Here is a 27,929-nt window from a genome sequence, read left to right as displayed (position 1 = left end):
GGGCACACAAATTCTTGAATGTGCGCAGTGTTTAGAAACTTCAGTGTTAATAAAGACAATTTGGAATTGAGAAATTTAAGTTTATAGCTTTACTGCAAAAATACCTTGCAACCAGTGACTGATAAAGATCAGAAACAGAGACCTGTCTGATCATACTGCCAGCATTTGAACTATAATGCAGTTGATTCCTGCAGTAAACACCTACTTCCCACAGGTTTACTGTCAGTGTCTGTAGGAGGAGGGCTACTGTCTGTCTAGTGGGTACACTAATTAATCTTGGGGGGGGGTGGAGTTGGCATTAATGCTATGTGGTCTTCTAAAACTACTACGGAAGCAAAGTAGAGAGTTTGAATAAAGATAAACTTGATTAAGGAAAAAAGTTTTGAGGTCAAAGTTTATTAACACTTTGGCAGAACGATGCAAGATAGGATCTTATACCACGGAAGTGGATACAGAGCTGAAATAACTGAACTGCGTTTGCAAATGTACTAACTCCTTAAAAGTTTCTCTTGCATGTTTCATAAAATTTGTTTTCATAAATACTTGAAAAAGGAAACACAAGAAAGATACTTCTGAAACAGCCTGAACAGCAATACTCACCATATTACAATTGTGCCTCTATAAATCTGTTTAAAATATTGTTCTAATTTCAGTTATCTCAGAAAACTTTAGAAATTACTTGAATTCAGTAAAAGTCCTTACTTTCCACTGATTCAGACAATTTTACTATTTTTATCCATGCTCATCAATGCTATGAGTTAGTTTGGTTTTCCTCTATATTTTGATTACCGAAGACCAAAGCAAAAGGAGAAAACACAGATGCAGTTATCTGTTCCCATCCCTTCTCTTGACACTGAAATCTTGTTTGACATACAGTGAAAAGACACTTTGAAGGAGTAAAAGCAAGTTATTTATCCAAATCAGTTGTATATTCTCCCTTCTATCTTGCTTAATAAGCAAAACTCAGCTGAACTCAGTAGGAGTCAGTTTACAGTTTTACTAAACATTCTGCATCCCACCAATTTATAGACTTTTGGAAAAATCTGCATTTGTGTCACTTTGGTGTGTCTGTTTTGTGGTGTATAAATGATTGGTTTGACTTTTTTCTTTTTCTCCTTGCCCATTTTTTTAAATCTTTTGAACTCGAGGTATTAATGATGTTAGGACAATATTTTGAACTAGGGGTTCTGACCACCTCAACTATAAAAAGCAATTTAAGGAGATTTTATGCCAAGTTAACCACAATTTCATTTAATCTAATACTGCAGACCCCCAAAGATTTTAATGATTGTATGTAACCGCAGCAAAATACTGTACTTTCTTGCAGTGTGATTTCACAAGTACTTTTGTTGACTTAAGTATAAGAGACATCTGAGTTTCATGTGTCTAGACAAGCTATAGCTTTTCCATGAAATCACAGAAACAGGAAAGGACTACCAAGGTAGTGTAGTCTTACACTTGTACAGAGAGCCACAACAGAATTAGCATCTGCATTTTTCTTCTGTGAGTTTTTTATCCTTTTAACAATCAGCTTCAAGCAAATACAGTTTTCAGGTTTGTTTTGATCTTAAACTTGGTGCAAAATTCAGTGCGAGGAACCTGCAATTGTTTTCCTAAGTATTGTCATATTTGGAATTGCTGCAGTACTTGACCACTTTCTTTTTAAATATTAATGATAGCTTTAACTGCTCAGGGAATTTAGATTCTTTTGACTGTCTTTAGCATTTTCTCGAACAGATTTTCTGTCCTTGTGTTCTATCAAACTGAAAGATGAAGGAAATTCAGTAACTGTATGAAGAGCGTTATACTCAAAGCTATTTTGTCATTTGATCTCTGACGAATTATTAAAATGTTTTTGTTTTTTCTTTCTCTCTTAACAGGGGCAAATTTGGATCAATGGCTTTAATCTTGGTCGCTACTGGCCAGCCCGTGGTCCTCAGTTGACCCTTTATGTTCCAAGGAACGTACTTGTTTCATCGGTGCCGAACAACATAACAGTCTTGGAGCTGGAGAGTTCTCCTTGCAGCACTCAGGCGTGCGAAATAGAATTTGTAGATGAACCTAATATCAATGCAACCATACAATATGAAAGTTATGACCACCAGCTCTTCGTTAGAGACATGTGGCTGACCCATCTATAATGATTTGAGTGTTTCTTTGTCTTTCCCCCACTTTGCTTCCCTTTCCATCAAATCGTACTGATTTGACACCAAGTCTTTAAAAAAGGGAAGTTGCTTTGCTGAGGCAACTTTTTAAATTCTTCAAAGACTTTTTTTTTTTTTCAAATCTCTCAGAGGTAAATATTGAAGTTCTTTCTAAAAATAAAAGCTGCAGCTCTAACATTTGCCTTGGACTGTGAAATTGAAGTCAACTGGAAGGTAATGTTTGCATCAGTCTAGTAAAAATGTACGCTGCTTGCACCACAGTAACCTTCTTACACTTTTATTTTTTTACCGTGTTTTGCAACTAGAGAGGAGCCTACAAAAGGGGTGCACAGCCCCTGCTGGCTTACTGGTTTCACTTGTGGGACTGGTAGCTCAGAGCTGCCAACAGACAAGACACTTTTAGCTTCTTTTATCACCTGGTTAGTATCAACATTGTTTTAGTCTGATTGGGCTCACTGCCAGCATTGAATGCACCTCATTTTTTTATGACCTCTGTGCAAGTGACTTTGGGAAAATTTTAGTCGATTTCTTACAGGAGCTGCAGAAGAGAGCACTCAAATGCCTGCTGGTCCAAACAGCAGTAACATGGAGAGAGACCTTGTAGTCTGCATCTGTCTGCTCTTAGAAAGCCAGTTTACTGCTTCTGTTCTGCTGTCCCTGAAGACTTAAAGTAAATTGAGAAGTACAATGACATATGAAAAATTTAGGCTGTTTTGGTTGGCCTCTAACTAACCTGTAGGTTTAAAATGAGCCATTTTTCCTCTAATATATCCTTTTTATGTTTATTTTCTTTTTTTTTTCCCCTAATGGGCATGGAGTACCTGCTTTTTATAGGCCAGCACCTTGGAAGTGGAATGTTTTGAGTTAAAGAATTTTATTTCTCTTTAGTTATCTGTTTTGTTCCAGTAAACTGATGGTCTTTGTAAGTGCCTGATATTTGCAAAGATGCACAAAAACTGTCAGTACAGCTGACTTTCTAGAGCAGACAGAATCTTCTTTTTGATTCCTATGGTTTTGATGTCAGTCATGCAAACTCCTTGGTGATATTTAAACAACAGAATATGATGAAATCAAGTATTTTCATAATCAGTGATTTCTTACTTTGATTTTTGTCTGACATTATTAAAATGATTCTTTAAAGATTAAATTTTTCCTCTGTGTATTTGAGAAGGAAAAAAGGGAGGAGGAAGAATTATTAGCAGTACTAAGGAAGAAATGAGATTGTAATGTCTCTATGGATGAGGAGTTATTCTTGTTGACATTTATTTTCTGTGTTATGAAGATGTGTACAAAGTAAACAAAATGAAGTAGCTGTGGTGGGCTGAGTGGACACTGAAAGTGCCACTGTTTTCTGAGATGACCAATGCAAAAACCTGACTATTTCTTCTCAGCTGATAAGGATCAATGCTGTCACCAGAGAAGGCGGTGAAAAGGAGCTTCAGTATCTACTTCAGGTCTGCTACGTGTTTGACGTGTTTGATGGGTTTTCAGAGCAGACAGATGTGGTTCATCCGAGACAGAGAGCTTGTACTTGTAATTTCTCACCTCAAATGCCAATTCTAATGATTGAGGGCTGTGTGTTCAGTACCAAACACACTTCATTCTTGGAATAAAGTGGTCTGCACTGACCCTAGAATTGCCTTTTTTGGTGTTCAAAGGCAATTACAGATTTACCTTTTTGGTGTTAAAAAATGGCAGTTGCACACAATTTTTCTTTTGTGGCACCGTCCCTATGGAGACCCTGGAACATGCTCTATGTGCATTTAATTATTAAGAATTAATTACCTCAGAGCCAGGCCTAGAAGGTAAGGATTGAAACAGAATTAGTTTCAAATTAGTTATGGGTTTTGTGGCTTGAAGTGTTGTTAGAAAGTAAGGCATTACTTTATTTGCAGCACTGGGAGCGTATGTGGCCGACAAAACTCCTGCCTCCACACAGACACCAATACACCACTTTTTCACCTATTCGTACATTATTAACAAACAAATTAATATTTATTGGTTCTTAATTACAGGAGTCTCTTTCATTAGTTAGTATTCTACCTTCTGTTGCTTATTAATTTCCCACTTTCTATGCTAATTACGTCCACATCTTTAGTCTTTCTAGTATCCTTGTCCTCTGGTAGGGACCTTCCAGCACGTATACTGAATTATTTGTTTATTCTTTTCTTTATCTGCTGGTTTCTGCAAAATGTCCTTATAGTTCATTCCAGATGTCTAGCTTCAATAGCACATCTTTCTCAGGCTTTGTTCACTGAACCATATCAAAGTTAGTTTAACAAAACTTAAAGTTTTAGCACTTTTCCCAAGCTATGTTCTCACAAAAGTAGCTTATAACAATTTTTTGCTAAACACTGGGTAAAAGTGATTTAAGACCTAACACAGCATCTATAATTAATTAAAACAACTAATCAAAAGGTTAATTAAAGTTATTAAAAATTAGAAAAGTTATTTCCAACTGTGTGCAGAATGACACATTTATGTATTATTTCTGCAACAGTTCTGTGCTTTACAGCCAGGAGTATTTTTATTTTTCTGGCAATTAGTGCTGTGAGGAGAGCAGAATTTTAGTTTTCACTCCATTTTGCTTTACATTGTACTTGTGAAAACGTAGTGTATCCATGAAACTTCACTTGTTGCCATAACTGTGTAGTATTGCAAGTAAAAAGGTTTTGTATCAATAATTACAAACACACCTCTGATTAGATCTAAGAATAACAATAACAGCATGGAAAGAATGGTTTTAAAGTTTTTCAAGTAGGGCTCTAGACTGCTTCATTGACACACCTGCCTATTTACTGCTTTCAGTGAAGTGGTCTTCTGTCTACAGAAAAGACCTGAGAGTTGTGGCCCTGATTCCTAATCGTGGTCTACCTGCATGAAACACTGCTAGAGATTGTATTTGACTGTGCAGAAGGGAGGTCCCTGTGACAAAGGAGCCTCAGGGTATTTAGCACTTCTAAGAAGAACTTGGAGCCGGTTACTGCTGCTTTACCCAAGGGTGTGTCTGTATGTGCTGTAGCAGGGTGTTCTACCCTGCCCGTGCTGCACACAGGGTCCCTGTGCCCACACACTGCTGCTGCTACGTGGCTGGGACTTATCCTGTGTTTCCTAGCCTTGGCATGCAGTCCTGCTGGGACTGAATATGTGACACAAAACAGGACAGCGTGGCATTTGCTTCTTTGCAGTCTCAGGCAGGTCAGTTTTTCTAACTTGTCCTCAGATAGGTTCTGTCAACCATGTCCGAGATGGAAATGAAATCAGAATGAAACCTTCTGACTGAGGGAAGATGCGTAAGAGAAGAGGGGCTGTGGGGAGTTACCTGGTTCACCTTGACCCAGTGGGCAAGGCACTGGTGCGTCTAGTTTCAGTTTGTTTTTGAAAGGCATGGTGTGAAAGCATTGTCAGATCCCTGGCTAGTATCTGTGGTGTAGTTGTATGAATTATTCCATATGCTGAAGTTCAGCGGGATGGTCTGTCTGGTGGAGCCAGCTGCCTCCTGAAGGCCTGGGAAGAAGGAATGTTCCTAATACTAAAACTGTGGGTCCTCAAATCCTCCCTGCTGCATCTCCTTGGGAATGTGCAAGTCCTTTGCTGACACAGCGGTTGAGTAATGAGCACAGCATTCTCTGATTTTGGTGGTCAGTGCAAACCTGGTATTTAGTCAGAATCAGTCTGTAAAAAGCAGGTTTTATACTGGTGCCCTCTGGAGGGTATGTGGATCCTTGCAGTTCTGTAGGGGCATGTAAAGTTTAGCTGTAGGGGCTCAACACAGATGTTTTATTTTTTTTTTTTCAACCCCGGAGTGGGGTTTGTAAGCTTAGACTGTAATCCTGCCTGTGCATGAATGAAGGCCTATAAATGTGATTATTTGGGATGAATGAGCAAAGAGAAGAACATGCACTGGTGAATAGTGTGCACTATATAGTCGAATTGTATTTCTTAACCTATGTGCAAGGCTACTCTATCCCTTATGTTCATAATGTTGCTATTTTACAAATATGTGTCAGGTGTTCAAAAACAGCAATTACAGAAGAACAATACTGTGGTTTACAGTGTGCTCTGAAGGAGGTGATACTGTATTTTACAGGCTGAGAAAGCATCCTCTTAACTAAACCCTAAGTTTGGATGGCAAGGAGAAGGAATCTGCTCTGTATGGATGGACTTTGTCCCTTTGATATAATCAGATGGCTGACTCCAGACTATTGCAGTCCCTTTGTTTCTCATTTTGGATATCCTAAAATCACTGGGGATAACAGCACCTCTGTGTGTGTAAAATGGATATTTTGACACTTTTCCTAGGATACCTTTCCTGAAAATCCATCCATATTTGAGCAAGTAGTTCACAGTGCTGACAGATCTAACCTGAGCCTCTGGCAGCAGCTTGGTTATTTACTAACCATTTCTGTCTGTACCAGCAGGAAGCTACTTGAGAATGTTTTCTGTTACGTGACTTTGCAGTCGCTCATCATCCTCCCTTTTTTCACTTGCAAATGCTCTAACGTGACTTCCCAAAGGAGCTGCTGAAAGATTTGCAGTCCCCATATTTTCTCTTTAATCTGTTCTTGTATGTCTTTTCCAGACTGTGAACATCATTTTAACGGATAATAAATACAAGATGAAAGGTTTGTGAGAGGTGATCTGGCCCTATGCCCCTCTAACCTAAGGAAACATCATTTGTATCTTGAATATTATTCCCAATGTGTTTGTTTAACCTATTCTTCAAGATTTCTTATGATGGTGACTCCAGGCTATCCTAGGCAAATTATTCCAGTGAGTACTGTTGGGAAACTTGTCGACAACTAACTGAAGTCTTCATTGCTGTATGTATGGCAGTTATCACTTTCACTGTCCAAAGCCAACACAAAGTATCTATTTGTGCTCCGAGGCTGTTTTGTGCCCTCCCTATTACCCTTTTATCTCCCTGTGGACTGGATTTGCAGAGTAACACGGGTGCAGAGTAACAGAGACAAGACATGGCAAGGATGTGAAAGGGTGACCAGCTCCTGAATAACTTGGTCCATGTGCTACAGCAGCATTTTTTGAAAGAAATGACCGAGTTACAAGAAAGTTGTCCTGCAGGCTGGGATTTAAAAACATGGCAGTTAACCCCAAGGTCCTGGCTGGTAGATCAGGTGACAAAAGGAACTGGAAGCTACAAAAGAATAGGGTCTCTTTTAAAGGTTCTTCAATGAGAAGGCAAAACTGGGCAGGAAGAGATTATCCTGGAACTTGATGCCAAGGGCTGAATGGAAAAATGTTGGAAACGTATGTCACAGGGATCTTTGTTATGCTTTTGCTGAATAAAGTGTGTATGTTTAAAAATCCCTTTTCAGAAGATATTCCCTGTTGCTTGTTATGTTATTAAATACGAGAGTAATGAACTTCCCCAGTTCTGGGGGAAGTCTTGAAATTGTGTGTTACCTCAAGAAGTTTCACAGAACCAGTGCTTATTTCAGGCCCTTGGTCATGCAGTCCCCTTTCAGTAGGATATATGGTCTTGATGGCCAAGGAATTGAGAAAGTATTTTCTAATTCCTGTTTTGGGCTTTAGCACATACACCTGTCCCTCAGGAGGCAAGTATATATAGAACTCCCAAGCCAGGGTCTTAGGAAGGTCCCACTTTTAACTCAGCAGAGGTGTAATGGCAAGCACAATCTGGCTCGTGAGACTCCCCAGCACATGTTCACGGCAGACGCTGTGCAAGCATCGCAATAAGATTGCGATCTTGCACTTTGGTGGTGTGCCTACAGCTGCATGCCTAAAATTTAGCCTTTAAAAATTGGGGGGGGGGAAAGAAGAGGGAGAAAAAAAGACTCCTTAATGGACATGGGATTTGAGTTTGAAACTCTAGCAGAATGGACCTTTGTTGAGTACAGTGGACCTGTTGAATACCAATGCAAATCCAGTAGAAAAATGCAGCCAATATCTACGGTTTGAAAGGATTTTCCTGTTAAGTTTCCTTCCTCATTGTAAGTATATGCACTAGTTTTATTAAACTTGGTGCTTCTGTAGAGCTCATACTTCTATACTAATATTAACTGAGCATTTTCAGTCTTTTCTGTGGTTGTGGACCAGAGGATGGATCTGGGCACAGTGTGGGCAAATGCCTCACAATTGAGGGTCATGCCTCTGATGCTGTAGCTAAGAAATTTTTCTTCTCTGTTTCCTGTTTTTTTCTTAACTCTTGCTGATTCTTCCTCTTGTAGTAGGAAAGTTTTATGTGTAGAGAAATTCAAAAAATTTCCTTCAATATGTTTTTGTTTGTCTGAGATGGAGTTAATCTCCAATCCACTGCTAGTTTGCAAACTGGATAAAAATGCCTGCCTGTGCTTCCAGCTTGTTTATACCTGTCTCCTTTCTTCCAAATCCCATTCAGAGGTTCAGTTTTGCAAGTTCCACCAGTCTTCATCAGGTGTACAGAATGAACACTCTTTATGGATCTCTAGTCCAAATTTAGCCAGAAGTCTCCCCTGGTTGTGGACTTGTGCAGTAGCACTTTCTGTGAAATCTGTGAATAATCTCTGAAAGCACTTGCCTTGGGAGAATGTCAACTGCTGTGTGTGTTGTTTCTCATGGCTGCAGGATCTGGATATGTTCCTGTGCTATGGGTGAAGGGGCCATCTGAATCATAGGCAGAATTATTGAGGAGGAGGAAAGAGAAACTGATGGCTTACTCTTAACCTTCCTCATGTCCCTCCTGTTGCTGAGCTTCAGACTGTAACCTTTCTCCTGTTTGCTGCAAATGTTGGTTGCTGTTTTCACAGAAGATATGTATGGGATAAGACAGAAACTGCACAGAGGAAAAATTTGCACTCCTTTCTTTTCTTCTCCATGTTAAATTTTATTTCTGGGTGTTGTAACACTCTGATGTACCATCAAGGCTTTCTGAAAGACTTAAGGCTCTGAGAGATGGGTCTGAATCCTGCATACACATATCTTCTTTCAAGCTTTTTTACTTTTTTCCCTCTCTATTTTAGGATGTGGTTTGCACTAATCATGAATAGATAGATCCGGTGTGCTGAAGAACACAAGAACCTGATAATGAACTCACAAAGGGTTAGTATGATTTCCTGCAAAACTTGATCTGAGCAGTGCCTTCTGCTGTCGTGCCTTCCTATGCTGCTCTTTTGGTCCTTTGATCCAGAGCAGTATCTACTTCAAAAGCTCAAGTTAAAACAATGCAAGTCTTTGACTGTAGCCAAACATAGACACTTTCAGACCTGACTTTAAAGCACTGAGTCTATCTAGCTCTGTTGAAATAGAAGAAAGTGCAGCAGAAACAACTAGCAGCAAGCAGCCCTTTTTTAAGTTTTTCAAGTCTAATCTCTCAGGTCTGTTGGCTTTGATTCAAAGGCTTCAGAGATGGTGGAAAAAAACCCCAATTTACTGCTTCTATGGATCATTTCTAGTTTTAAAACTATATGATGCTGAGACAGTTGATGTTTTATTGTTAGCCAAATTTTTGACACCTCTTAATGTCTTTTAATTGGAAAAGACCACATACCCCTAGTACCCCAAAATTAAGCTTGTTCGCCTATCCTAGGAAATAAAGATAACTTGGACAGCTATGCTGAAATCAGCCAAAAGGCTTTTTGGGTGTATTTTTTAGTTATGAAAAATCCAGTCTGTGCAAAGATACTGAAAAGAGATTACAGTAGCAGACCTGATTTGTGTGAACATTGTTTCTCCGTTCTTCTAGGTGCAGTACAAAGTGCTGAAACGGGATGTTTAAGCACTATGGAGATACAAGCAAAAAACAAATATTCAGTGTTACAAAACATGACCTGGATGCAAAATCTAGTGAAGACAGAAGGGAAAGCATAATAATATGTCTGGTAAAGAGTGGGTTGTTTGTTGGGTTTGGTTTGGTTTGTTGTGTTAGTTTTTTTTCTTGGTTTTTTTTTTTTTTTTCTCTTTTGTTTTCAAACCCAAGCATGTTGGCAGCAGAGAGGGGAAGGAAAATAATTTCCCTTCTGGTACCTCCAGCTCTAGGCTGTGGCCTTGCATCTGACTAAACTGGCAAAACTGAATGATGCTGAGCTCTATAGTTTTCAGATTTCTTAGTTACAAGTGGAGAATTTTTACATGAAAGAAAGGAGGGGAACTGGAGTAAAGATTCAGCTCCCCTGGCTGGATGTGCAAAGTAGGGAAAATACATCCAAATCCTAACAAAAAGTCTGCCTGACCACAAGACTGGGAATGCCCATAGTTCTGCTGGTACTTGCTCCCCGGTTGCTTATCATCATCTTGTCTTCCATTTTATCCTTGCAATGCAAGGTAGAAACCATGCTGTTTCTGTCAGTCCTTGATATGCATCACCTGTTTTCAGTTGTTCACAAAATAATAAGGTTAGATGATGCATAGTTTGGTTTCACTGTGGTTTCTGGTGAGTGAGTACCTTCTTTGGAAATCCAGCCATGCTGTTATACTTGTCCTCCAAGGTGGTTGAAAGAACATTCAGGGATTCCCAACTTTTCTCCTCTTTCTGCGTTTGTCAAGGGTTTGGTGCAGCACACAAGGATGCTTTTGTCTCAGAGGCTGAGGGCTTTGAAAATACACAGAGCTCAGCTCACATTTTTTGTTGTATTTGTTTTCTTTTTCTCATTTAATACAGTTCTGTTTTTTCATAAAAGACCTTAGTTTGACTAAGGTCCATCTAGCCCTGTATCCTCTTTTGAAGTAAAGCATATCTAATCATCTCTTTTTGAGCTTCAGCACCTGAAACTTTAGGGTGAAATCTTTATCTTTGTACAAAGTTGAGCTGAAATTTCAGTGCATTTAAGCTCTTTTAGAAGAGACTCAGCTTTGACTGCTGACTCAGCTGCTTGCTTGCCATGACTCAGTTTGCAAAAATAACGCCACAAAAATTCTGAAGTTCACACTCTGCAATGCAAACTGGAATACAGCAAATGAAATAACTTAAAAGCATCAACTCTGTTCAATAGCCTTGGTCAGTGCTCCATAGTGTATTCTAATTTGGGAGATTGCTTGTGTGCCTTTCGATGCAAAATTGTGTTGCTGGTTTGGCTTGGAAAGAATGTTCCTGTTCTGTCTTGCAAAGTACCCTGTTTTTTCCTGTTACCTGTTTTAGTGCGTGCATGCAAATTGGTGAAACTCCCTGCTGATTACAAATGTCAAAACCTCGAGTAAATGAGGCAAGCAAGTAGAAAAGGGGCAGGGGTTTAATCTGCAAACCTTCATGATTCAGGACAATCACCCATTGACTGAGAAATGTTAGGAAGAAATTGCTCAAAACCAAAGACTTGTGCTTAGAATAATGCATTATGAAGTTGTTTTCATCTTCTGTGGAAGGAGATGAAACTTTCTGTGCTGTGAGTAAAAGACAGTGCATGGTTCTTGATGTCTTGAGACGAGGCAAGAAATCTAGTAATGAATACTCAGATTTTTGTCTCTATAATAATATTAACTTCCATTGTAGTGCTTTCATCTGCAAAACTACTTGTTTTACAAAGGAAGACAGAGTTTTGATTTCTATGTAGCAAATGCAAGAGTGGAATTGACTGAGATCCCTGGCAAGGCTGAAACCAGAACCTTAAACACAGCTTTCTTTTTTTTTTTTTTTTTTTTTTTTTAATTAGGGAGAAGTAAAGGACAAGGGTGCTACAGTCTCTTTTGGGCATATCAGCTCTAGTCAATAGGCTGGGACATGGTTGAGCTACTTTTGCCTGGTGTAAATCTGCAGCCCAATATGATAAGGAAGCCAGTGCAGACAGTGGAGGCTGTCTACTAAGCTGCAGGTAATAAAGCATGTTTTTTTTCTTAAACAACCACTGTCTGCATGAACACAGCTGGGACCAGTTATGTTCTGCTCCCCAGCCGCGGTCTGTCTGAGTGGGACTGTCAGCGTTTGCAGTCACAAAGGAGAAACACTTTCTTTCAAACATCATGTCTGGCTGTGGGTCTGCATGAGGTCTCCCCTACAGAGTCCTCAGCAGCTGCTGCTCTTGTTGGAGTACACTCACCTGCAGGTGTGCCATTCAGTGACCAGGCAGATGTGGCTTCTGCTGTGATGGATCTCACTGATTTTTCTTTTATTATTATTTCTTTTTTTTTTTAACTGTGTTTCGTTTTGCTTTTGCCAAAGCAGTAACTTTATGGAATCTTTTGGTCTCTGGTCTAGAAAACATGGCAGATTTTTTTAGGTGTCACTTAAATTAACATTCATACTAGCTACCTATTTGCTCCATTGTTGGGCAGTATCAGCTTTTCTGCAGCTATTTCTGTACAAGTTTTTTACGTTTCTAGAACTCTTTTTACATTTTTCCAGGAACCTGGAGGCGTATACATCATACCCTACATATGCAGTGAATTATGCTGGTGTGAACTTCAAGAATTGGACACATGCCCTCCTGAAAATTCAGGCTGCATTCAGTCGTATCGTATTGTGATTGAGGTCTTCATTGTGAATCACCTTAGAGAAAAGGCAGACTTTTTTTTTCTGCTTATGACACAAGTAATAATTGCTCTGCCTCTGTACACACCCATTCCTGGAATTAAAAAAAAAAAAAAAAATCATGCAAATTAAAATTCAGCAGAATCTTTGGTATCTAGTACTGACGTTGCTTTCTCAGTCTCTGATGCAAATTGCTAAATAGTTATCACTTAAAGATTGACCTTTCATAAATGTTGATGTGATGTTTGATCACTTAAATTTTATTCACATAGTCTCCTGTGATAATCTATAAAACACTGCAGTCTTTTACGCTATAGAAGCAACAAAAGTTATGTGCTGTCATGAACAAAGTGCAGATTTAAAAAAAAAAAAGAAAAAATGAAATCCAACAGCAGAAAAATCCTGGTTTTGACCAGTAGTTTTCAGCAAAAGCATTCATCACTTTACTGAAATTTTGCTTCTCATGCTATCTTTTTTCCTAAAATCTGGCACATTCCTATGAGTATGTGGAATGAGCTACTGACTGAGCAATGTGGTGAATTTATTCTATCAAAGCTGTTTAAGTGTCTTAAGACAAATCCTTGAGTTTTTTTCTACAATTTTTGGTTACATGAGGACTTCTGAAATTATTTCCCCCATCAGAATAAAATTATAACAAGAATTCAGAGCAGAAATGATGAAATATTTTATTTCAGTAATGTTGACAAATAGGCTGTGCTTACTCTAAACTAGTTTTAGTGTAAAGCTGAAACAAAATGTATATCAAAGTCTGGGGTTAAAAGGTGATGATCATTAGCCAGTGCAGCTGCCACCAAAAATATGCTCTTTTTGGTGTTTGGATTTTCATTGAACCATAGAAGTATTTGGGTTGGAAGGAATGTTTAAAGATCATCTAATCAAACTCCCCTGCAATGAGCAGGGACATCTTCATAAAACTGCCTTGAGAAATGCAAAACATTCTGCCAGTGTAGTCACAAAACAGGCACCCTGCTTGGATGATCTCTGGGTGTGGAGAATGTGAGCTTAAGCTAGTGAGGAAATGAATGGATTGACTCCATGTGACTGTGGAAAGGAGGTTGTGGCATATGCATTTATGCAAAAAGCCAGAGCAGGAGCAGACAGGAACCAGCCTCCCCACAGGGGATTTGGGAGGTTCCCTAATATTTCTGAAGAAAAGAAGCAAGTACTGGCCTTCATTATGCAAGGATGGGCTTGTGAAGCAGAACTGAAGAGAAAACAGCCAAAATCCAAACTTCCCTTTTCTTTCCTTTTGTAAACCTCTTCAGCCCCTTCTCTGTAGTGTTGCAGGGTTTTGTGTGACACCGCATGCTATGGGTTTCACTCTTCTAGAAAGCATAAACAAGTTTCTTGATAGCAAGGTCAAACCTGTTCTCCGCAGCTTCTCAGCACTGTTTGTGTGCAGGGCCTGCAGATAATGTCATTGCTCCTTGCAATCAGCCAGCCTTGTTTTCTTTCCATTCCTGGTGCTTGTGAGTGAACAAAAAGGCATAAGCAACAGCAAAATCCATCCTTCTTTCTCTTCTATGTGTGCTTTTTACAGCTTTCCCACATGCTCTGATAGCAGAAAAGGCAAGTCAGTCTGTGGTCATGGTCTTACTTGTGGCAAATTTCAGTTTACTGGTCTATGAGCAAGTACAGAGATGTGAATTGTACTCCCCTTCAGAGCAGGTGTGCAGAGCTGGTGCTGGGACAGTGGCAAGCAATTATATAGGAGGAGAAGAGCAATTCCTTGCTGGCTCTCAGACCGAGAGGAGCAGATTGGGAGGAGGCTGCTGACCACAATGCTGCTTCAGCACAATTAAAAGGGATGAAGCTCCAGAGTAAAAGATAAATGTGTAATTCAGCTTCATGTTTAGGGAGTGGTTGTTGTGGCCTAACCACTGTATGAAAACCAACCAATCAACTTCTTTTTACCTTTTCATCATTATTTGTTTTTAGTATAATTAGCTGATTTCCCCCTTCATCTACCTTTCTACGGCTGCTTAGCAGAACTGAAGAGATGATGCAGGCTGGCCTTCTGAGGAACCTTGATGTAAAAATGTGGGTTTAAGAATGAGTCAGCTTTGCTTCACTTAAATGTCTGTCCATTCTCTTTCATAGTTCAGTGAGTCTGTACATACATCATTCATTGCTGGAAACTCTTGTTCAGCTAAAATGACATCTTTGTCAACTGACATTTTGAAAATCCCTGCTTTATTTTTGTCTGTATTAATTCCATTATCTTGTTCTTTCTCATCAGGAGATATTTCAAAGCCCTCTCTCAAAAGAGGAGTGGCATTATTGACTGCAGCTTGGTGCATGGTGGGGAGGGTTTGTTCCAAGTGACAGAGTAGGAAGCCAGCCAGGTTTGATGAGCTTCAGCCCCAGGACCTGGATTCTTGAGCCCATCACTTAGAGGTGAGCCCCTCTTTACACGCAATTCAGCAAGCCTGCTCAGAGCACAGCTTTCAGCTCAGCTGCTCATTCAGCACACACATTGAGTAACTGTGAGCATTACTGAGAGAACTGGAAGAGGTTATTTGGCAGAGATAAACAAGGACAGCATTCACCTGTGGGGAGCTCTGGCTGCAGCAGGACCCTCTGCACCAAACGTGCACAGGCTGTGGGGCACAAAGCTGAGCAGCAATGTGAAGCACATTTGAGTTTTGTGTGGAAAAGGAGCTTTAAACTAGCTCAGTTTATGGCAATGCTGCACAGCCACTGGGTGCAGCCTGTTAGTTCCACACATGAGCAGATTCAGCATCCTCCCTCACCACAGGATGTGCCCAGACCCAGACCAGCCTGCGAGCCATCCCTTGACACCACTCTTAGCCCCGGACCTCTCTTACATCGTGGTTATCAAGAGAGCCTACAGCTTGCTTTTTCCTTGTTGACCATCATATTTGCCAGGCCAGCACAGGCAGCCCTTTCCCTGGTCTGGAAAGCAAGACTTCTCAAAAGGCTTCTCAAAAGGAACCATTTTTTCTTACTGACTAGAGGGATCACAGAGTATGACCAAGAAAAAAGCGACTGCGTTGCGCTGTGGGGCTTCCAGGTTAATCTGTGCACTAGGCCAATGCATATCTCAGCTGTTCACAGTGCACTATCAGCATCACCATCTGTGAGGGCTGTGTGCTGTGCCAACTTGGCGTGGTATGTTGGGTTCAGTGACATCTGTGAGAATTTGAAGCACCTGAGACTTGAAATTGTTCTTCCTTTTCAAAATAGGTGATGGATGCCTTAACCCACTCTTTGCATCAGTTTTTCCCAATGATTTACTCAGTGTCTTCTAAGGTTTTGAGTAATAAGAATTTATAGTCTTTTTCTTGGAAATAAAGACAACTTTCTTATTGCAAGTAATGTCTTCCCCAGCTATTCAGATTATCTGCATTAATGCAGATCCTTGCTTGTCAGCCTCAGCAAACTGCTAATGGTAATGCATTCCCAAAATTCATTATGATGGATATGTGCCTGCATGAGTATTTAAGTGTATTGCTTTTTATTTTCAGTCTTGTATCATGAGAGAGGTCATATGGAGGTGAGCTTCCACTTAGTTTCTTATTTAGGGTGATTAGTACAATGGCATTACAATATTTTTACATTTATTTTCCCTTTTCTGATGCATTTTAATGCCTTGTTTGCTCTTTGCAGCCTTGGCTACAGCAGGCACTTTGTTACAATCTTAGAAAATAAAACTCATCCTATTGAATGGCTGTTGTCCAGCAAAAAGATACACCAGAAATATCTTCTAATACATATTTTTCAACTCTTACTTTGTATGCCACCACATTACTGATTTTTGCCTGTTTTTTAATTAATTTTATGCCAAAATCTAAACACCGCTATGTGAGTTTCCTTCCTGTTCTGGATCTCTGATTAATATCCTGTAGATCTGTGAGCAGCTACTGGGACATCACACTGTTTTGCTGTTATCAAATGCAAGGATTTGTGTGGTTTCTAAGTTATCACAGACTGATTGTGTTTCTACACAATCTCTGTTTTTACTTTCTTTCATTTTGCCATATAAATCTCCAGTGAATGACAATTGAGTCTTGGGGTTAAGTACTTTTGGAACAAAGAACATTCACTTTAAAATAAATACTTTTAAAAAAGATACTTCAAATTTATTCACACATGCTGCAAAATAAGCTTTTTAAAACAGTTTTATTAAAAAATATTTAAAACTTTTTTATGTTAATAAAAGTACAGAATTTCTATCCTGAATTACAGTAATTCAAAATGCCTATATATATGCCTATGTATAGGCATATACACCAACCTAAGAAAAAATGCATCTACAACACAACATAATGGCTTTGCATGTTTGTGCACATAAAGAATATATTTTGTGTCCTTTTTCTTAATGTCAGAGGGTGTATCCTCCCCTTCAGATGAAACATTTAACAGTAGCAAGTACTGTTAATGGCTCCCTAAGAGTCATGAGTGAACAAGTCCTACATAGATCAACTGTAAAATAAAAAAAATATGGTAATAACCATCCTTCTTGAATAAATGAATTTATTTTCTGAGTGTATGTGCTGATGACAAGCTGCTGTCTCGCCTCTGCCCATCCATCTCGACCAATGTCTTGATGCTGGTGAAAGAGAAGCCACCTGGCACGGTGCCCTGCAGAGAGCTGAGGCTGCTCTTACAGCTGAGCAGTGATTTGTAATTGCAGCAGAGAAAACTTGCATGTCCCTCTCCTGTGTTTCACATTTAGGACACCTTCTGTCATAGTATTCAGAAAATCTAGAGGCAGAAATAAAGCTGAAGTAAGTTATTACACAGCACTAGCTTATTGTTAAATGCATCTGCATTTGCTTAGCTTTTCAAAGTTCCTGCTTTTGTCAATTGCTTGCTGGTGAGTTCAGTGGCTGGTCTGAAACACGTTACAGAGCATCTTGATCTCCCGTAGACTGTGTGTGGAATGAACTTGTAGATTCAGTGTGGTAAGTGATGTGAACTCCACACCACTTGCAAACATACCCAGGTAAATACCAGTTCTTAAAGAGCATCTTCAGATACTTCTTAAATTTTTCCCCCATGAAGAAGTAGATGACTGGATTGAGGCCACAGTGAAAAAGGCCAAGGATTTCTGTTACCTGGAAAGCATAGTCCAGATTATTGCTCACTTGACAGTCTCTAATGACTCCCATAGTTTCCAGCAGTTGTAAAAAAATAACGATGTTGTAAGGGGTCCAAAAACAGAAAAACACAATCATGACAGCAAAGATCATCTTCACAGCCTTATTCTTTTTCTCATTTCTACAGTGAACTAATGTTTTAATGATCATGGAGTAGCAAAATGTCATAACGATAAAAGGGATTAGGAGCCCTAAAATGTTGATTTCCAAAGTGGAAAAAAGTTTCCATGTTGTGAAATTGCCTGGATATCTCGGCTTGCAGGTAGTATAATTATGTTCATTAAAAGACTCTCTAAATACAAGCTCAGGAACAGAGGCCAAAAAAACTACAAGCCATATGACAAGGCTAGTAATCAAGCCATGGAAGGCAGTCCTTGCTTTCAAGGAAAACACTGCATGAACAATTGCCAGGTATCTGTCTATGCTCATGAGCATAATAAAAAATATACCACTGTAAAACCCGACCAGGTAGATCCACGAAATGATTTTGCACCAGGGAGTTCCAAAAACCCATTGGTCTAGCGTGAAATAAGACCAGAATGGCAAGGATAAAACAAAGAGCAAATCTGAGATGGCGAGGTTTAGCAGGTACACATCAGTCATGCTCTTCAGCCTCTTGTATTTGAAGAGGACCACAATGACCAGAATGTTTCCAGTGAGCCCGACCAGGAATACTAGGGTGTACAGAACCGGTAGGAAGGAGGCTGCAAACCTCCTGACGTTTTCCTTACTGCATGGCTTTGGAGCATTGCTATAATCTTCATAATATTCATGGAAGGTTGAGAGGTCAGGGGACTCTGTACTTGCAGAACTCATGCTTTTTCCCCAGTTCCTGAGAAGGAAAGAATATGAAAATGTCAGTGACTTTCAGTGCGTCAAGACCGTATGGTTACTCTGCAGCCCTGAATCATGAGCAGTGACTGACTTACAGTTCCCTTGCATGTCTCATTACAGGTTCTCAGACATTATGTAAGCATTATGGGATGCATGTGCATGCTTGCAGAATGTACTGTCCTTAACATGCACGTGCTTAGTCCTTGCAGCACTGTGCAACTTGGATGTCAAGCACACAACGCGACACCGGATGAGAGGAAAGCAAATGGGAATGAAAGACCACAGATATCAAATCAGAGAGGGTTTAAGTCCTATGTGGAGTAAAGTAAAAAGCAAAGCCACTGTTTATAGCAGTTCAGGATTTCACCCACCTTTCCCACCAGGCAAACATCACCATAAGAAGAAAGTAATAAAAATGCATCAGACTTTTCCAATGAAATTATATTTACTGAAAGCTGAGATGAGTTTTGTGCTGTCTTCAGTAGCTAAATGAATAACAGGAATTTGTCATATGTATGCACTTTTCTAATAGGTGGATACAGAGTTTTAAGTGATGTTACTTTGAGGTAACTTGCACACCATACAAATTTATTGTTGATGTATCACTGTGTGTGTTATTCACATCACAGCAAGTGTCATTCTTTTAGCCTGACATACGAGAACTCTAAGCCTGAACTATGTTCTTCCCCTTTGTCCTTATTTTTATGAATAGAAAGCAGAAGAAAAGTGAGTTTCACTGCTTTACTTGTCTTTACTTTGTACATTGCTGCACCATAACAGCAAACATTGACTATCCTTAACCTGACCCATCCTGTGCGTAGTCCCAAGCACGACAACTTTGCAGCCTACAACTCTGTTCTATTATACACAGAGAAGAACTGAATCTGACTTAAAAGTCAAAAGGACAAAATCATTTGACACCAATGGTCTAGAGATGACAGCTTTGCAACACCTGCTCCCAGACATACCTGAATCTAATCTAGGTTCAGCATAATATACTCAAATATTTAAAACTGAAAAACATATGATCACAGAATGCACATATACCCACTTCTGATGATGCAAGAATTCTTAAAAGTGCTTTAAAAATTACCCGAGCAGCTAAAAAAGGTAAATGAGAAAGCATTACATTCACACACATCATGAGTGTACATGATACACAACTGTTTCAAAATTGCATTTTATGAATTTTACCTTTTCTCCTCCTTTCTTCTCAGATGATGTGAAGAAGCTTCTTTGCTCTAAGGGTGCAGAATCACTTGCTTCTCACCAGGTAGCTCTGCCAGGGAGGTGTTACCCACACAGCAATATCCAGCAGCTGCAAAAAGCAGATGTCACTAGGTAGCTGTGTCTCATAGCGGAAGCTTCCAACTTCCTTACAGATTGTATCACAAGTGCTTCTCTCCTCAGTGCTCATCAGAGATAGTCCCTTTAAGTCAGAAAGAGAATTAAACACATAATGTTTAAGAAAATGCAGATTCCACTGAGGGCCTGATTACTGAGTTAAAACAGCTTCATCTTATCCAATAATCATTAAAATAGATGTCACGAAAAGCAGCTCTCATTTAACAGAAACCTTGTTCTTTCTTACGGGTTGTAAAGTGCATCTTAGAAAAAAGTAATCAAAGGATCGTTTGTAGTGAGCAGAGAGGAGGCAGGCACTTGGTGGGTGTGTGGGAGGTGTGTTTCTAGTTCTCTGACAGATAACTAATTTTGCAAGTTGCACTATGTAATTGTACAAGAAAAAAACTGTATAGATACAGTGTAGGGAAGGCTCCTTTTAATCACTGTTGTTTGATCTTCCTAACCCCTACTTATCTTACTAAGAAAAGAAATGAAGGCATGTTAATTCATGCTGCCTTTTTGCTTGATGTTTCCTGTAGTGGGTTTTATATACAGCAAATCTGCCTCCTACCACTGACCTGTACACACTGTAACAGCAGTCAGAATATCAGATAAGAAGTAGGATGTGCGCACGCGCACGTGTGGTCTGAGGGCAGAGGGTGCTGAGGTTTACTGTGGTTCTTTGTCGCAGCAGAAGGCTCAGCAGCTTCTATGAATTTCTGCTGAGAGTGTGGTGGGCCCTTATTTGTCTTTTGGGGGATCCTGGGAAGGGAGAAGAGACCACAGAGAACATGTGTTACTCAAACGGGATGGTTTTGAGTTCTGCCAGCAGACCAGCTGTGCTAGTAGCTGGCAGGTGCTGTTCTCCTCTGCATCCCAGAAAAGGCCAGCCAAGCAGAAGTGTAAGCCATTTCTCAACAGGGGAGCCTGCTTTCTTGTTAGCAGGAGAAACTGAAGACACACAATGAGAAATAGAAACACAAAAGCTACAGGAGGTAGTTGGGAGGGTAGGAAGAATCAGAGAGAGATCTCAGTCCAGAAGAGATTACATGTTTTCTAGTTCATTCTCTGGTGTTATTCCAGATACAGGATTCCTTGTCAGGGCGTGTTTGTGTGACTGTGGCCGGATGGAGGGGAATGGCCGGACCACAGTGTCTTGTAAAGCAGCTGTTATGTTGCAGACACCTGCCATGACACCAGTGCATTTCGTGCTGCATCGGCAAATGGGAAAGTCTGGTTTTGTAAGGAGACTGAGCGAAAGCATCTCTGCAGAAAGAGGAATGCTCGACCACAAAAAGAGATAAATGGTTGCAGCTACAGATGATGAAAATCTGTGAACTCCAGAAAATGAAGGTTAAAAAAAATGTCAGTTCATGAAAATCAAGAGGATAAGAATGAATCTAGAAACACCTTCAGATGGCCTACTCATGAAAAGAGTCCCTGGGAGACCCTGCAATGAAAACTGCAGAGAAGACAGAAAAAAAATGAGCAAATGAGACAGTGCATAAAATAGAGGAAAGGTGTTGTGAGTGCAGGTCCTGCAATGGCTTGGAGAGAAAGAAGAGTGAAAGGGACTGAATATAACTATAGTCTCTAGCAGGGGAGCTCTGAGGTCCCCTTCTAACATGGCAGCCTGTCTTTTCCAGGTCCTTCATGGAGAACCTGGCAAAGACTAACAGAAAGAGAATGGCAGGAGATGGCAAGAGTAAGAGGAAAGGAGGAAGGGTTCTCAGTGATGCTGCTGTAAAACTAACATGTCTGCAGGGGAAAGGGAGAAGTAAGAAGTTGTCTTACCTCTTTATTAGATAGCATCAGGTATGTGGAACTTACCAAATAAATAACAAGAGTGCAGAGAGGTGAACCAAACCTGATTAGCCTGACTGGGAGGAGATTAACCTTTCATATGGGTTGGTGAGGTGGTGGTGGGGCACCATTAAATCCAACAGGAAAGAACTTAATAAAAGCAAAATGCAGAACCACCCACACCATGAAAACATTGCTTCTCATCAAAAGATTATTTCAGTCATTCCCATCATTTATGGGAACTCTTATCGCCATTTTACAGGGTACATAAGATTCTTTCCCAAGGAGGGACTGGAGATAGACATTTATCTAACTCGCTAGCTAGGCTGTGAGATACTCACCACTGATATAAAAGTGCACTACCCATTCCCCATGATCTCAGTGTTGGCCATGGATAGACAATTCAGAGTGTGTTTATTTGACAAGCCCTCATTCAGAAGGGGCTGCCCCAGAAGAGAAGCAGATGACAGTAAACAAATACAGATGACTATTGCAAAATCAGTATTTTGACTGTATGGATCAGTGCAGGATCCAGGCTGCCAAAGTCACAGATGGACAAATTATTACCTTTCTCAAAAAACCATCCTCTCCATCAGGTGGCCAACTCCTTAGTGTGTGGTCAGGCCTTGTGCAGTTCTCCTTTTGGAATTCAAGTGATTTTGGATCACAGTTTGCACATCTGTGTCTCCCATCCTTGCTTGTTAGCCAAACGTTTGTGCCACCTGTTCCTTGTACAGTTTGTTTCCTTGTAATTTTCAATGTATTCCAGATTTCCTGTTCATGAGTAAAACTGCAGCACTCTTGACAGAGAGCTAAAAAAGGGAAGCGAATAAATTTCCTAGTCTTAGAGACAACCACTGTGTACCCTGGTTCCCAGGTGATTCACTCATAAACAGTCTGAATGCATGAATCCCCTTTGGCTAAGATAGCTGTTTGCACTGACAAGCAAAAGATTTAAGTCCCAAACATCTTTTCCGTGCTCAAAATGAAGCTGCAATTTTCCTGATCTTTTTTTCTTTCAGTGGTGCAGTCCTGTGCATTCTTCTGTTTGTAACCACTGGTGATTCTCTGAATGATCTCAGCCATCCTTTTCCTCAGCCTAATTTGCTTTCTTTCCATATGTTGTGCTTGCAAAGCTGCTAGATTCAGAACCCTTCATTAAAAAAAAGAACTGAAACTTCTCACCTCAAACATGACAGAAACAGTAATTTGTACGCTGAGTTTTACTTAAAATAACAATCACTGATGCAAAAACCATGAATTGTATTCCTCCTAAATGTGAAATGGCACAACGAGGAGCTTTCTTTGTCTTGTTCAGTGATCTGTCAAATATTCCCAAGCTGTTTTGTCTGTTTTGACTCTGAGGAGCCGTTGATATTTGAGATTTAATTTTTCTTTTTCTTTTTTTTTTTTCAAATGTCCCAGCCATCACCTAACCATCACTGTAAGTCCCCACTAAAGTCTGGTCTTTCCAAAGGAAAAAAAGGCAGTGGTGAATAGCAGAGATGTTCTCAGGCCAGTTTGTTTGATGTTTATTGTGATGAGTTTAGATACAAGGGAATGATGACTTCCTGGCGTAAAGGCTTTGTTTTCTGTGTGCTCTGTGCTAGTGCCCCCAAGTCTCATGCATTTCAGTTTCTGGTAGCCTTAATAAAAGCTGTTTAAATGACTGGTCTTATCCTACACATGTACACAACAAATATTTTTGAAGTCTCTTCTGCCATGTTCCTCAGGTGGCAGTTGAAACATGAAGAAATCTAGTTAGTAAAACTAAAATATTTGCAGAGGATCAAGACTGAGAAAAAAACTAATACTTGCTCTTACTCATTACTAGTCTTTCTATCTTTGCTAAGACCCAGGCACTCTGCCATCACATGGAAAGGCTGTTTCACTGCAAGTCTTCAAGACAAGCTGTACAGCCAACTTACGTTAATATTCAGTTCACTTTTAGTAGCAGGGAAAACCAGTCAGGGCACCAAAATAAAGCTGTGACAGCAACAATAATAGATTTTCATTGGAACATCTCGTTCTTCTTTGTGATTCGCAGATGATTTTGTTGTGTTTTGTGAATTGTTGGTGAAACTGCTCGTAATTAATTTAACATCCACGGGCTTTCATTTGTTCAATAGCAAGCAAATAAAGAAAACCTAAAAAAAAATTTATGTTTCTTCCAGCAGCAGAATGTAGTGTTGTCTTACTTTTTATATTTTTTGCACTTGGTACTTGTTCATCAGTGACTCCACTTGCTAGACTGAGGTGTCCTCCTTTACCATGAATGACTTTTAAGTCCAACAGAGTTTAATAATGCCACCCTCTGGTGGAAATGCAAAGAAAGCATTGACACTAAAGATGGGCAGAAGACTCAGTGGAGTAAGCTTAGGACAGGGGGTCCTGCATGAACAAAGGTTAATGCTGGGATAGTGAATGGGTATGGTGACCCTGGAAATACTTGGCTTCAGGTGCTGTCAGACTTGTGTAAAAAGACATATGCCACTGTCTGCAGCTGCCCTTTCGGAATCTGACTTGATCTGTAAACCCTGGCCCATGCATTCTGTGTTGCCTTTATGATAACATGTATTTTGTCCATCCCTTGCACTGTAGCCTCCTGGAACCCGAGCTATTAGGAGGATCCGGAGAGTAAGGATCAGCAATGGGACAAAGAGAAAGTAAATGAACAAGAGATCAAGAGATGGGGAGCCTTAATGATTCAAATGAGGGCTCCCTTGGGGAAAACAAACAAACAAACACAAACAAAAACAACCCACCAAAACTGATCACAGTATGAGGATACCTATTTCCTAAGATAGGACCAATCCCAAGGGGAAGACAGGCTACAATAAAGCAAAGACTTCCTGGAGGGGGGCTCTGAAGCCACTTGGGGGTCACGATCTAGGAAATTTTAGTCAGCTCTAATACTGCTATTCGCAAAACAGGCAAATCCAGCTTTGAACCTCTTTATACATCTTCCTTCCAGGGCAAAGAAAATATCCTGGTGAAGGTCCTTCATCCCTACCAGGAGTTCTAGTATGATGTCCCTAGGAAGTGCTGAAAAAGCAATTCCTGTGCCTGCTTACCCTTTCCCCATCCCTGAGTAGTTATAGGCCATTGACACTATTGGTTGAGGCCCTTGGAGTGGGAAATTCTCCCCCTTGCCATGTGCTCCTGCTATGGTCAAGTTGGGGTCTGTGTTATCAGCAATTGCCAGGGGCAAAAGGGGGTGCAACAACCTGCTCCAGGTGCCTCTCAGACGTACCATTTCATTCTAGTTTGCTCCTACCTGGTTGGAGATGCAAAAAATAACTGAAGCTGCAGCTCACGGTTTCAAGGAGCTCTTAAATGTATGGAACCGTCCTGGTACAGCACATAGGAAATTACACATAGAAACAGCAGATCCCGTCTGTCACTAGGGGGAACTGTCTCGTCAGCAGATGCACGAAGCCATCGGCTGCTCTGCTTCCTTAGCTTCGTTGGTGTCCTCCAATGTGCCCTGCAAGTCTTGGCCATTGCAATTTGTGCTGCTGTTTCTTTGTCTCTCGGTGCTGCTGGCTCTAGTTTTAGAGCCAATGTAGCAAATGTAGCATTTATGGGCTAAATGCAAATTTTTCGTGGGAGAAATGCAGCTTCTCAGTTGCCTGCATTATCCTGGCATATGAACCTGTATGTAGTGGGACTGTTGCACTGCAGCTGAATGTGGAGCAGTGACAAATGCACACAATTAATTGAGACAAATTCTGAGTGAGGTGGAAAAAACAGACTGTTCCAGTGATAGCTGCAGTTGGAAAGGGGATAATAACTGCTGAAAAGTGAAACAGCTGTGCCAGTCCTTGCTTGCATTCTCTATCCCATTCACTAACCTCTGCCTTCAGTGATATATAGTTAGTGCTGCTTCCTGCTGACTACGTCATGGTTGGAAATGCGGTAAATGCAAACTATCCTAAACAAGCAAACTGTTTTCCCCATGTCCAATGGAGCCATTTTACAGTGTTTCTTTAGGAAGAGAAATGACAAATGTAATATATTAACATTTGTCTCTTGAATATTAGTGTAACAAACAATATCATACAGGAACAGCTGGTGGATTTTTTTTTCCACTTTCAGAACAATGTGTTTACCCTGGCACTACAAAACCCCAGTCTTGAGGTTTGGGTGTGTATATGTTGAAAACCAAGCTTTTACAGTAGCTACCATGTAAATTAGGAAGTTCTGATTAACAGTGGTAACAGAATTATTAACAACTTCAGCAGAAGCTGTATGTATGTGTTAAGTGTCAGAAACCAACCTTTGGTAGTTACATGTGGTTCTCAATTTTGCTTTGATTACCGAACTTGAATTTCAAAATAATAACTCTAGATGACACAGGTTTTCATTAGAGTTCCAGGTGTCTTATAGGGTTAAGAAACTGAAGTGCAAACAGCAGATTTTTGAGCGGGACTAGGTAAGGCCTTAATACAGAAAATATTTCATTCAATGGCTCCTTTAGAAGTGGTGCGTCAATGGCCTTTGTTGAAGCACCACATCACGCTTGGGTAATAATTACAGAGGAAAGATGTTACTGCTAGGAGCTGCAAAAGCAATAGTGGGCAGATATAGTGCAACTTCTGGAATTCACAGTTGGAAAGAATAAAGCTGGTAACAAAGATTTTTTTTGAAAAATTCTCATTTGTTTTTTAGTGTTAGCAGGACTTGGGACTTGCATGGATCAGACTTGTCCCCTCACTGACAACAAAGTTGACCCTTGTCCTGCTAGGAGAAGGGTTTTGTATTACCCACAAAATCTGAGTGAGGGACTTCACAAAGGTTATAGAGACAAAATGGAAATGACAGAACTTAGCCCATAACCCATTAATTTATAACTAGTTTATCTGTGAAATACATTAAAACTTCAGACTACTCTGGGCCAGGACTTCAGATCCACTCCCAGAAAATGCTGAATCCAAAGGAAATATGTGGGTAGTGGCTGGCTCTTTCTGATGCCAGTGTTGAAAATGACCGCTCTCACTGCTGAGCAATTTCCTAAGCCAATGCGATGATCTGGCAGCATTTCTAAGTTTTTTTGTACAAGTTAAAACCCCCAAGAATTCAGAGTCCCCATGGTCAGCTTAAAAATTAAGAAACATAAATCCTATTATTTTGGAACTGTGAAGTAATATTTGACTAAGAGGGATTCACAGTGGCACCTAAAAATAATACTGATGTCCATGTATTTCATTGCAAGCAGTTTGGCTGAATATGTGTCTTGTTCATTCTATTTTTAAGTAGAACATGAAATATACTCTTGAACCTGCTGAGGAAATTTGGATTCGGGTTTTCTTAGTTCCTCAAACTGCAATCCATCTGGAAAAAGATTTATGTTAAGTGTCAATGTGATTCTCAAACAGGAAAAAAGTTGATCATGATGAACAAATAAGATGCAAAGGTAGCTCACCACCCCTCAAAACCTCAAAGCCCAACACCCCTCCCCACAAACCCAGAGATTTCCTGACCTCGTTTTTTGCACAACCAAAAACACAACAAGTGTGTGTATGTGTGTGTATTTATTTCCATCTGTAAATTGTGACTTGCTAAGTCAGTCCTTAATTTATGGCAAATGGGAAGGTTTTATCCTATATTGAGAGACTGGTTTACTTTCTCATGAATAGTGAATAGGGACTGGATGGTTGCTGGTCCTCAGGGATGTGTTGATCCTGCCTAAGGATACATGCATCATTAGTGCTCTACATAGAAAAGCTTTACATTTTGTAAACTAGCCAGGCAATGAGAAAAACATGTTTCCTGCTGCAGAGATTTTGAAAGAGAAGTTGTATTTTTAATTAAAGGCTACAATTAACTGAAAGTCCAATTCTTAAAGAGACATCAGTGGGCTTTCAGTCAGGCTTGAATTGTGCAAAGAATACCTCAAGGAGTGTAATAAGTAGAAATCCAGGAAACTACACCATATTAGCTGTCACAAATCACAAAAGAGGCATGGTGTGGGCAGGAGCTGCGAGGCTCTGGCTCCCCATGCCTGCTGCCATGGTGCAGTGCAGTGAAGGGCAGCAATGCCGGACCCTGTCCTGGTAAAGTTTGCCACTTGTGGCTCTCAGAGCAGTGGTATGTTTCATGGAGTCTAAAGCCTTTTAAGGAACAATTACAAGAATACTCTTCCAAGTAATACAAACAAAATGATAATGCTGATTTTGGTTTTCACTTGGGTTTTTAAAGATTTACCACTTCTGCTGTGAG

At 40.1% G+C, this 27,929-nt stretch overlaps 2 protein-coding genes and 1 long non-coding RNA gene across 3 annotated transcripts in view; 2 read left to right on the top strand and 1 right to left on the bottom strand.

Moving 5' to 3' along the window:
- GLB1 (galactosidase beta 1) overlaps positions 1 to 2,434 on the top strand; it is a 42,500-nt gene extending 40,066 nt beyond the window's left edge. The window contains exon 16 of the mRNA XM_032689500.1: positions 1,881 to 2,434. Coding sequence (XP_032545391.1) covers positions 1,881 to 2,141 — 261 coding nt within the window. The 3' untranslated portion in view covers positions 2,142 to 2,434. The remainder of the gene's footprint in view (positions 1 to 1,880) is intronic.
- A 295-nt stretch (positions 2,435 to 2,729) lies between these two features.
- LOC116787711 lies at positions 2,730 to 12,556 on the top strand. Its single transcript, XR_004357398.1, has 3 exons — positions 2,730 to 5,705; positions 11,768 to 11,926; positions 12,457 to 12,556. It is a non-coding gene; the product is annotated as an uncharacterized LOC116787711 (long non-coding RNA).
- Positions 12,557 to 16,802: 4,246 nt separating this feature from the next.
- LOC116787704 (C-C chemokine receptor type 4-like) lies at positions 16,803 to 19,856 on the bottom strand. The gene is made up of 2 exons (XM_032689543.1): positions 19,755 to 19,856; positions 16,803 to 18,558 (listed from the first exon to the last, which is right to left on the bottom strand). The coding sequence occupies exon 2, from the start codon at positions 18,540 to 18,542 to the stop codon at positions 17,472 to 17,474; it is 1,071 nt and encodes a 356-aa protein (XP_032545434.1). The 5' UTR covers positions 18,543 to 18,558; positions 19,755 to 19,856; the 3' UTR covers positions 16,803 to 17,471.
- Between the last annotated feature and the right edge of the window lie 8,073 nt (positions 19,857 to 27,929).

The sequence above is a fragment of the Chiroxiphia lanceolata genome, chromosome 1 (genome assembly GCF_009829145.1).
Source record: "Chiroxiphia lanceolata isolate bChiLan1 chromosome 1, bChiLan1.pri, whole genome shotgun sequence".
NCBI lineage: Eukaryota > Metazoa > Chordata > Aves > Passeriformes > Pipridae > Chiroxiphia > Chiroxiphia lanceolata.
Note: the sequence above shows the minus strand (reverse complement) of the source record. Positions and strands in the feature narration are given on the sequence as shown.

Bases quoted from the DNA above. Each gene is read 5' to 3' on its own strand.
- LOC116787704 (XM_032689543.1), bottom strand. From the start codon at position 18,542: ATGAGTTCTGCAAGTACAGAGTCCCCTGACCTCTCAACCTTCCATGAA.